The 10,934-nt window shown below is 47.0% G+C and overlaps 1 protein-coding gene across 1 annotated transcript in view; it reads left to right on the top strand.

Annotated features, from left to right (window-relative positions):
• Col4a1 (collagen type IV alpha 1 chain) overlaps positions 1 to 10,934 on the top strand; it is a 119,228-nt gene that overhangs the window by 74,978 nt on the left and 33,316 nt on the right. Inside the window, exons 14-24 of the mRNA XM_028766335.1 lie at positions 237 to 263; positions 417 to 467; positions 1,122 to 1,166; positions 1,736 to 1,789; positions 2,936 to 2,977; positions 4,330 to 4,414; positions 4,729 to 4,764; positions 5,530 to 5,694; positions 6,886 to 6,981; positions 8,636 to 8,719; positions 9,212 to 9,282. Coding sequence (XP_028622168.1) covers positions 237 to 263; positions 417 to 467; positions 1,122 to 1,166; positions 1,736 to 1,789; positions 2,936 to 2,977; positions 4,330 to 4,414; positions 4,729 to 4,764; positions 5,530 to 5,694; positions 6,886 to 6,981; positions 8,636 to 8,719; positions 9,212 to 9,282 — 756 coding nt within the window. The remainder of the gene's footprint in view (positions 1 to 236; positions 264 to 416; positions 468 to 1,121; positions 1,167 to 1,735; positions 1,790 to 2,935; positions 2,978 to 4,329; positions 4,415 to 4,728; positions 4,765 to 5,529; positions 5,695 to 6,885; positions 6,982 to 8,635; positions 8,720 to 9,211; positions 9,283 to 10,934) is intronic.

The following is a 10,934-nucleotide window of genomic DNA, read 5'->3' as shown; positions in this document are numbered from 1 at the left end:
ATGATGTATCCATTAGGTGGATGATGTAGCCATTGGTGGATGATGTAACCATTAGGTGGGTGATGTAGCCATTGGTGGATGATGTATCCATTAGGTGGGTGATGTAACCATTAGGTGGGTGATGTAGCCATTAGGTGGGCAATGTAGCCATTAGGTGGGCAATGTAGCCATTAGGTGGACAATGTTGCCATTAGGTGGTACTGATGTCTCTCTCTCCAACCCCTCCATTCTTTTAGGGTCAGAAAGGTGAACCTGGATCCCCGGTAAGCACTCTGGTCCTCTTCATCATTGTTATTTTATGTGAAGGATTACACGTTATGGAACTGGTGTTTCCCACCAAAGCCAGCGTGTGTATTGGTCTATGTTGTATTTGCATATATCAATGAGTCTAACTTCTTCTCCTCTTGTCTCTTAAGGGAGCACCAGGATATGGCGAGAAAGGTGAACCTGGCAAACAAGGGCCTCGGGTAAGTGCTTCCTAGATCTATCCACTCCTCACAGAAACACTCCCCTCTAATCCCCACACTCATAGAAATGAATGGAAGGATGGATGTATCTATAATATTTTCTAATTTCTTCCTTGGACCCCACTGAGCCTGCTAGGGAGGAGCTTTTGGAAGAATTATCCCCTGTGCTGTCCCATGGGACATCTGTTTTCCTGTGTGGTCAGAGTGGATGTTTAGCTGTTTTTAATGCTCTTCCTGACACCAGACTTGAACCCCTACCTCCTCCCTAGCCAGGCTTATGTGTGGCTGGGACCCCAACAGCCTCACATGCTTCTCCCTGTCTGGACAGCAGCAGTGGGATATGTGCCTAGCTGTTGGTTGTTGGGAATATCTGGTGATTCCCTGAAGTCATGAGTGGAAAGACAAGGCCTTACATATCAGCCTGGGTGCTCACTACCAATGACAAAATAATCCCTTGGTACCTAAGACATTGACCTCTGGATCCCTGTGCACACTGCTCTTCAGAAACTGGGCCATCTTCCTCCCCAGTGATCTAGCAACTCATGTGGCCCTCTTCTCTGCCTGCTTGTTCCTCACCAGGGAAAGTTGTGAACAGAGCTGTGGTGTGGCCACAGTTATTTGTGAAACACTCATGTCTGCCTCTTTATTGTACAGGGAAAACCTGGAAAAGACGGTGAAAAAGGAGAAAAGGGGAGCCCGGTAAGTCTCTTCCGCTGTAGTTTCTGAGTGGATGATGTGTTTATAAAAAGATAAGGAGATATAGAATATGTTCTATGGGGTGTGGTGAGGTATGGGGGAGGGGGATGTCTCAGTGGGCCCATGCTGAGGCATCCCTTCCCCTTGAGGGACCAGCCACACAATAATATAGTATAGAATAGAGTTTATTCAGGGCATGGGGAGGGGAGTTAAGAGGGTAGTAGAGGCACACACACACACACACACACACACACACACACACAGAGAGAGAGAGAGAGAGAGAGAGAGAGAGAGAAAGAGAGAGAGAGAGAATAGAGCGCATGGAGAAAGGGGGAAGGAAATGGGGAAGGGGAGAAGGGAAGGGAGAAGCAAGAGGGAAGAGAGCAGGAGAGTAAGAGATCAAGAGAGCAAGAGTGCAAGAAAGAGAGAATGGGGCAAGCAGCCCTTTTTACAGTGGGCCAGGCCTACCTGGCTGTTGCCAGGCAACTGTGGGGTGGAGTTTAGATAGAATGCTAACAGTGGACAAGGGCCACTGTCCTCTCGTGACCATTCTGTATCTTCCTTGCTTTTAGGGCTTTCCTGGTGATTCCGGGTACCCAGGTCTCCCAGGCCGGCAGGGCCCTCAGGTGCGTAGTGATGTTTTGAGTTTTTACCCTTAATGGGTTGTTCATCTTTGGAGCTTGCTCATTTATTTTCTAGAATAAATAACTCTGAACCCAAGGGGAAAATATTTCTTCTCTGTATGGACTCAACCGTTTGTTGACTTTTTCACAGTTGATGAATTATTTGAAAGAAGACTAAATCACATGACACACTTGGTCAAGCATGTGTCATTTTTTGTTTAGTTTGTTTGTTTTTAAAGAGATTAACTTTTCCTAGTTATAAAGTATGATAAAATGCAGAAGGATAAGAAAAGAAAGAAAATGGCCAAATTTTCTGCCTCCTGCTGTCCCTCTGCAGACACATGCTTGTGCCTTTGACAGAATGAATGGGTTTGAAGGACACATCTTGCCTTTTTTAAAAAAGTTTCAATTAAAAAAAATTACATTGATTGATTGGTTGGCTGTGTGTAGGCACCATGTGCCACACGTGGAAGTCAGGCTAGGTGGTGAGAGTCCTTTCTCTCCTTCCATCTTGTGGGTCCCCGGGGGTGAACTTAGGACCTGGGACTTGCTGTGAAGCACTTACCCACGAGCCACACCTTGCTTTTTAGGATTAAATAAAACAAGGAGGCTCTGATCTATGTGGACACCCATAAGTTAGTTACATGGAGACATTTCTAACATCCGTGCCTTTTGCTGACTGGGTTCTAGGTAATTTTAAAGTTGCTTGAAGCTAACATTGGAGTTCATATTGGGGCTTTCAGTATAAATCCAGATGTAAAAACCCCAAGGAGGTGCCTTAAGGAATTAGAACTAGAAACTGTGCTTCCTAACAATTTAGAGAACACTCTGCTTCTACAAGGCTCTCTAACAGTCCCTCGAGAAGGCTGCCACACAGGGCAAGCACTTGTCTCTTCAGGCTTGCATTCAGGCAGCGTGGCCATCTTCATTCCCATGTTACTTTTGAGTGATGCAGAGGAACTATGTCCCTATTTTTTTGTGATGACCACAGAGTAGCCGAGACAGTCCCAAAGGGAGAGGTTGGGAAGAGTATCATGATTTTGAGATTGTGTAGAACCAACTTCTATTTTACCAGAAAATTCCTGGCCAGCTTTCTGCATGGTCATCTATGTGGCAAGGCAGTAAATAACTGGTGCATATGTCTTGCAGGGAGAGAAGGGTGAAGCTGGACTTCCAGGCCCTCCTGGAACTGTAAGTAATGAGCGCGGTTGTGATGGGCTCCGGGTTCTGTGGTACACTCTGCAGCTGCCCCTTGGGTGATGCTCTCATCTGACGGGGGTGCCTGACATATCAAGCAATTAATAACTTGCTCTGATTTTTTAACAGTCAGACTTTTTATCGCTTTTCACACATCCTCAAACCTCTGGAAATAAACATCTTTGCACACAGATAACCTAGCAACCTATCTTGAAACCTGAATTTTATTTTTTTAAATTGTCCATCAAGGAAAACTGAGTAAGAGGAGCAGATCAACCATAATCTGTCTGTCTGTCTGTTCTAGCAAAACAACATTTCTTGTCCAAGTAACGTTCGAGACTCGTTCATGTGCACTGGGACCTGCTATGGTTTCAGTTCTTCTGTTCCAAATTGGTTTTGAAACAGTGGGCACTCCTGTCCTGTTTGGTGTGGGTGACGTGGGTGTGTGCCACTCGCTGTGTGGATGAAAACTTGGGGAACAGACCATTCTAGAGGCCACATTTCAGCAATAGGACTATTAACCTCTGGATACCTTTGTATGCCCAGCACACCTGTGGCTCAACTTTCTTCCATGACTTGCCCCAGGGCAAGCGGGTTCTCAACTCCCTCAGTCCCAGCAGCACACCATACTTAGTTTTAAATTTATTTATTTTTTAATTGACAGATAGAATTTACATATACTTGGAATGTACAATGATTTTTTTTTGATATATGTCCATGTTGTAGAATGACCTAGTCAAAGCTGCTTAACGGCATTTTCAATGACATCCCCTCATTATTGATACATAGGGATATTGCAAAGGTAGCGTGTCCAGCCTTGGCTGTGACGTTTTTCTTGCACCATAGTCATTCAGGATCACAGCGAGGGAGGTTTCTGTCTCAGGGAGGTTGGCAGTACCTCCTTCCTGATCTTTGTCCCTGTGATTTTTCAGGAAGTGCCCTTTAGGCTTTTAGAGAAAGAAGATGCGTAACATCTCCTCCAATAAAAGGAGACAAATGGTGTGTGTTCCTGCTCTGCACACTGGGAGAAACTGAAGGGTGTTCCTCTGTTTCTCTGTGAAGCAAGTCAGGCACGCCATGGCTTGGATGCATCTGCATTGCAGGCGAGGCTTTAGTTGACCGAGTGAGGCCATCACTGCTTTTAGGGAAATCGTACAAATGCAGCTTGACCTGCCTAGCAGTTCAGCACGGAGCAGTGCTTGCTATTTGGTATTCATTCTGTAGCTCTCCAGGCCTTTCCCCTTCTCCCCACACATCTTTGCATCCATATTCCATGAGGTAATACAATATACATGACATGTGCTATCAGCTCTTCCCATACCAGCCTGACCTGTGCTTTAATGCAGGTGGTAGGCACCAGGCCTTTGGGAGAGAAAGGAGAGCGAGGTTACCCAGGAGCACCAGGGTTAAGAGGAGAGCCCGGCCCTAAAGGTAGGCTGCAGCTTCCTTGTTTCCCTCCCTCCTCTCCCTTACCTCCCTCTCTTCCCCTTTGTTCCCCTCCCCACCACCACCTTTCCTTCTCTCTCTTTGGAAGCCTGACTGGCAGTCAAGCAGGAGCCCTTTTCCTCTGTGGCTTCCAGAGGATGGTATCTCTTCAGGGACATTATGGGGTCCACTTCTGACTTCCTAACATAGATTGTGGGTGCCTTCAAGTAGCCCTGGTCGGACTGTGGCAGAGAAACAGAAAGTGACCATACATGAGTGACCTCACCTTACTTTGTTCAATTCTCTCCTCTCCTTTCAAGGTTTCCCTGGAACACCAGGGCAACCAGGCCCTCCAGGTGAGAGTCCTTATTTCTTGTAGAATGTTGCATGTTCTGTGTGGTTGCTAGTCCCATGTGTTTGTCACACACACTGGGTATGTTCATAAGACAGGCTTCAGGTTTCTACTTGTCTCTCTAGTTTATCAAAACCCGGTATACCCTGGTGTGTGCCCGCTGTATACTTTATAGATACAAGTTAGCATGCCCTTCCCCATGTGTAGGCATATGTGCAGACAGTAGATCCTTGTTCCCAGGGGACATTTGACTTGTCCACTGGGCTGAGCCTCTGGGTGAACACCTTGCCCTTGGCTCTGCCAGAGTTCATCAGCTGTTGAACTGTGGTTCTCTCCAAGATGGGCGGATGGCACATCCCTTTGCCTTCCTCCACCAGTCTGATTTTTACTTGCTCTGAGACTTTTCGAGTCCTCCTGTTGTTCCTGGGATCTGTATGTGGCTGTTTCTTCCCAGGATAGCAGGACTGGCTGTGTGTGGCTCCCCCAGGTGCACTGCTCAGGGTCTCCACCATCAGCCTTTAGGGCTCTATCAGGTCACCTTGTGTGACCCCTTAGCACTTTAGCATACAGAATGATGGAAGTGGGCTCTGCATTTTCAGATCCAACACTTTGTGCTTGAGTCTTGCCAGGCTGTATTGTGCTGATCTAGAGCACACCCTCACTGAGAATCCTAGTAGGCATTTTACCTTGGTTAGAGTGGAGATTTTCTGCACCGCTGTCCCATTCACTGCCTTTGGGATATTTACATGAGCTCCTGTGCTGGTTGCAGGTTTCACTATTCCAGGCCAGGTTGGTGCTCCAGGCTTCCCAGGTGAAAGAGGAGAAAAAGGTGACCAGGGATTTCCAGGCGTGTCTTTACCAGGACCAAGTGGAAGAGATGGAGCCCCAGGGCCTCCTGGCCCTCCTGGACCCCCTGGGCAGCCAGGCCACACAAGTAAGTGCCATGGATTTCCCATTAGATGCCAGGAGCCCTGGGCAGAGCTGGATGGGCACTGTCATTGCTTCTAGAAGCAGTGCTGTGTAAAGGCTTGGTCCTCCCAGCACTGGTTACTTAGTAACCTTTTGTTGGAGTAGTTTTACAAAGTTAACTATGTTACAAAGTATAACCACTAACAACCAAATAGGGCTTAAAGGGAAAAGCAACAAATTAACCAGCTCTAAGTTTCCTGGCATCTGAAGTTAAAGGTTAGCAGGTTGATTTGTTTAACCTTGATTGGCAGCTGGATTTCATGTAGAGTGACAGTGCATAATGCTACTTAGGGTACACATGGGAACAGGTTATACCAGCATATGCCCTGGCATAATGCAGTCTAGATGGAGAATCCCACGGCATCTTCCTATATCAGCTTTCAAGAAAAGCTGAGCATGAAGTAGAAAAGCTTGGGGTTGGCTTATTGTGATGCCGTGATTTCATTTTAATAATTTTAAGAAAGTTCCAGAAGGCTTAAGTCAGCCAGGTCAGTGGAAGCATATCAAAGCAGGGTGTTGGGTGCTTCTGAGCTAACACTAGCAAGAGATGGGGTGGTTATTTGCAGTAGGAAGGCTGATCGCCATTGTGGGCTGTAAAGCTGGCGTAGCAGCAGGGACTCCCATGCGTGGCTGATCACAGAAGATTTATGAGTGTGGCACTCTGGTGATGTTGATTCCAAGAACTCAAGCCCATCCTCATGAGTGGGAAGGAAGTTCCCAAAATGAGGCTGTCGAGGAAGACAGATAACAGGGGTGTGGAGGGTGTGGGGGAGTGTGTGTGTGTGTGGAGGGGGATTTGGGGGTGTGATTGAGTCCAGATAGGCAGCTGGCTCCCTTGGGGAAGGATTAGTGTGAATTCCTGGGCAGAGAACAGATTGTATGTGGCTTTATGGAACTTCCTTCTCTTTTGACTTATGAAATGTGGAAAACGAGGATGAGGTCCTGCCATCCCAGAGATATTCCCAGAACCGCCTGTTCTCTATGCTGCTTTTGTTTTGCAAGTTAAAATTCACAGGCTCATTTGGAAGCAAAGGAGAATTGAATTTCTAAAAAGTTCAAATCAGCCTAATATATTTTAGCTTTATAATCAAGGGTTAGATTGGGAGAGAGTAAGAATGCCTGGCTGTGTCTTACGGGTTTTAAAAATTACTTTCAGATGGCATTGTGGAGTGTCAACCTGGACCACCTGGGGACCAGGGTCCTCCTGGGACTCCAGGACAGCCAGGTTTGACAGGCGAAGTTGGACAGAAAGGTAAGAGACTTTAGTTTAACTTTAAAAGTGGTAGCTGTGTTTGTACTGCTGAGTTTCCCCACTGAGTGGCTTAGGTATTGTCAGACTATCAGACTAGGCGTGTTCACCATTGCTTTATCTGGGTGTCCTTCACAACCACTCCAAGAAGATGTATTCTGTAGCTCAGCTGTGATTGTCTGGTGCTATAGCTGTGATGGGGAGTGGAAGGGACTCAGCCATGACAGTCAGGTGACTGTCCTTTACACATTCCCAAGATGAAGAATCTAGTCTTGTATTAAAGTCTCAACTGATACCACAAGTTTTCAGTTCAAAGCTTGAGAGTTTCCTTCTCAAAGGACACATGTCTTTCCTTTAAGCCAAACCAGGGATCTATGCATGGGATATCGCCAAGTTTTCAGCGTTTGCACAATCGGGGCAGGCAACTCTTCTCTTGATGGATTAACCAGCTTTACTCCGGGCTCTCAATTTTATCTCTAACCTTTCAAGTGTTTGCTGTGATGTCAGTGAAGAACACTGATTTATCTCTTTAGCAATTGGACCCAGAGATGGGGGAACTCTCACCTCATGATCAGTGTGAGCACTGGCTTAGCACAGACTAAATAATAGCATTCTGATATTTATGTGCTTGTTAACCTCAGGGCAGAACAAACTGGGACCCTCATAAAACCAGCCCTATACTTGACCATTTCTGGATTGGCCTATAAAGAATTTGGCCCTTTACAAGGCTAAATCTTGCATGGAAAACAGTTTCAGAGGGAATCTCAGGGCAGCCATGTAACCTTCCTCCCCATGCAGTCACTACTTATTGAGATGTGTTATCCATTTTTTACAATGGACTTAGTACCTGGAGTTCTTTAGGCTGAAATCTTGTCCATCCATCTGTCCATCCATCCATCCATCCATCCATCCATCCTCTGCATCCTAGGAGATGCATCCTGTGAGCCTATGTGTATGTGTGTGTCTGTGTGTGTGCATATGTATGTGTGTATATATGTGCATGTGTGTGTGCATGTGTATATGCATATATGTATGTATATGTGTGTACACATGTGTATGTGAGTGTATGGGGATGTGTGTATATGTGTGTTGGCATATGTATATGTATGTGTGTACATGTGTATGTGAATGTATGGGTATGTGTGTTTATGTGTATGCATATATATGTATGCATATATATGTGTGTGGTGTGTGGTGTGTATGTGTGTGTGCATGTGTGTGTTATGTGTATATATGTATGTGGTATATTGTATGTATGCAATGTGCATGTGTATGTGTTGTGTGTATATGTGTGTGTGGTGTGGTATGTATGCAAGTGTGCATATGTGTGTATGTTGAGTGTATAAGTGTGTGTGATGTGTGGCAGTGTAGGTGCATATGTGTGTATGGTGTGTGGTGTGTGGTGTGTGGGTGTGTGTGGGTGTGTGGGTAGTGTCATGTGTGGTGTGCTGTTGGGGCCTGTGGGATGGGCATGAAATCATCTCGCTAGCAGACAGTGCTATGGACAGGAGTGATGACAGAAGGGAAGAGTCTGGCTGGGACATCTGCAGGACTCTCTCTTGTGTCCCCTCTCTGAGCACCACAGAGCCATCTGTTGGCACATCACACACTAAACATGTACTGAGCATACATAAAGCACATGTATTTCTTCTTTCAGGTCAGAAAGGAGAGAGCTGCCTTGCCTGTGACACAGAAGGACTTCAAGGCCCTCCAGGGCCACAGGGGGCTCCGGGAGAGATTGGTAAGCAGTAGGGTGTGGGATGAAACATGTTAGGGATGGCCTTGGGGTCAGATGCCAGCTCCCTCAAATGCTGCAGCATGAAAGTGAGGGTGAAAGTCTCTTACTAGAGGGTGTCCACATGGACGGCCATGGTCCAGCCCCCCCAACCCCCGTCACAGTGGCATCATGTGCGTTTTTGATCAGAGGAGAGTGGCCTAGTGGTTCTCCCAGTTCCATAGTCAGTCAGCTCAAAAAAAAAAAAAATCATCAGGTTTGTCTCCCAGACGATTGGGGTTGTACGTTGGGGGACACTGTGGCTTCCTGTGCCAGTGACCTATGTACAAGATATGATTGCTCCTCTGAGCCTATGTTGGCCATTTGAGTCATGCTTATCTCACTGCCCTAGATGTTCTTCAAACAAGAGTCCACTTCACAACAAGATTCTGATGCAGTTGAGTCTTGGGGCAAAGGGAAGCTTGTCTTACAGTTGCTTTACGCCTATCTCTTTCTAAGGTTTCCCTGGACAGCCTGGAGCTAAAGGAGACCGAGGCCCGCCTGGCAGAGATGGTCTCGAAGGACTGCCGGTAAGCGCACCAGTAGATCATATGTTGAAGTCATCACAGTGATGGATTCTCATTTGTGCTCCAGCCTGTTACGGGAGCTGGTCCAGTGACTGTGGGTGAACCTCTTTTTATGCTCACATGGGACACCCGGAGAACAAGTGAGCCTTGGGTCTACAGTCCATGTCCCCAAAGCTGTCTCACTCCCTGTTTGCTTTTGGTGATAGAGTCCCACTCACAGACTTCTCAGGTTCAGATGGTACCACAGTGGCCATCTTTTTCCATGACCACTGCCTGTGGTGTCTCTTGTGTGATCTTAAATCTTGCCAGGGATGAGTTCACCCTAAGAGCTCCTGTGGAGGGAGGGAGGGAGGGAGGGAGGGAGGGAGGGAGGGAGGGGTAGAGGGAAGGAGAGAGGGAGGCTGACATTCCAAGTCACTAGCATGTATTCTGTAGATGGTTGTTCTAGTCTGTAGATGAACGCACATAAATCCATAGGGACCGGTATGAAAGCTTTCAGCTGCACAGAATTCCTGCTGCTAAGCTTTGTTCTGAGAGAATTCATTCTGAGAGGAGATGGGATCCACCTTTAATACTTAATCCCACACACTTGGTGTGTTTGCAAGCTTTCCTCTCCCCTCCCCAACACTCCCCTCCCCTCCCCCTCCTAGGCTCTGTAAACATTGTTTGCTCCTCTCATTCCTTTTAGCTCTTTCTTCTTCTTTGTTAGAAACCAAAAGTTAGATATTTGACCTTACCCTTTTGTGAGGAACCTCTTTAAAATTCTTCATTGCTTTTGGATATTGCGGGAAGCGGCTCCTCTTGAGGAGGCCAGGGCAGAACTGACTCAAAGTAGGTGGGAGGCAGCCAGAAGGCCGCAGTGGCTCCCTGCTTTTGAAGGCAGATTCCCACTTGTTGACAGAGTGGTGCTGGTGCCTAGAGGGCTGAGTTAGAAGACACAATTGTTTAAAACAGTTCTGAGCAGAGAAGTTCAAATAGCATCCGTGGTGGGGAATCAAAGAGAAAAGAACTTTGAAGAAGGCGGAAAAGGGTCTTTCCACCTCTGCCCATTGCCTTAATCTTTTAGGTACCTGCCTTTCCTGAGGTCCTTCTTGTCTCTGCTCTGGCTAGAACCCAGGGCAGACATTCCCCTGACCCAAGAGATCAGGGGAAAAAAAAAGAGCAAAAGAAAAGCAAAGAGGTGGGGGAGGGGACAGTCGTCCAGTTAAAGAGGAAAACAATCCACTACACAAAGGCTTCCCTCTTGCCTCCAGGAGTCCGACTTTCCCAAGATGGACACAGGCTCTGAGGCAGAGGGGCACAGAAACAGCTTCCCGGGAAGACAGTCATTTCCCTCTATTTGGAGCTGATTACAGCTTCAGATGTGGTCCTGATGTCTTGGATATGGCTGGAGGCTGGAAGACACAGAACAGTGGGGCGTAGGATGAAGTGAAGGCACACGGCTGTGGCTTTTCCTCTTCAGATGGCGTTTTGTGCCCTGTGCCCTTGAAAGCCAAGGGTTTGACTTTAGGAATGGACAGCAGCTCCTACAGGAGCTGCGTAGTATAGAATAGAGTTTATTCAGGGCACGGGGAAGGGAGTTGAGAGGGTGGTAGAGTCAGAGAAAGGGAGAGAGAGAGAGAGAGAGAGAGAGAGAGAGAGAGAGAGAGAGAGAG

Source organism: Grammomys surdaster, unplaced genomic scaffold (genome assembly GCF_004785775.1).
Source record: "Grammomys surdaster isolate TR1022 unplaced genomic scaffold, NIH_TR_1.0 167, whole genome shotgun sequence".
Classification (NCBI taxonomy): Eukaryota; Metazoa; Chordata; class Mammalia; order Rodentia; family Muridae; genus Grammomys; species Grammomys surdaster.
The sequence above is the reverse complement of the archived record's forward strand: the minus strand, read 5'-3'. Positions and strand labels throughout refer to the sequence as shown.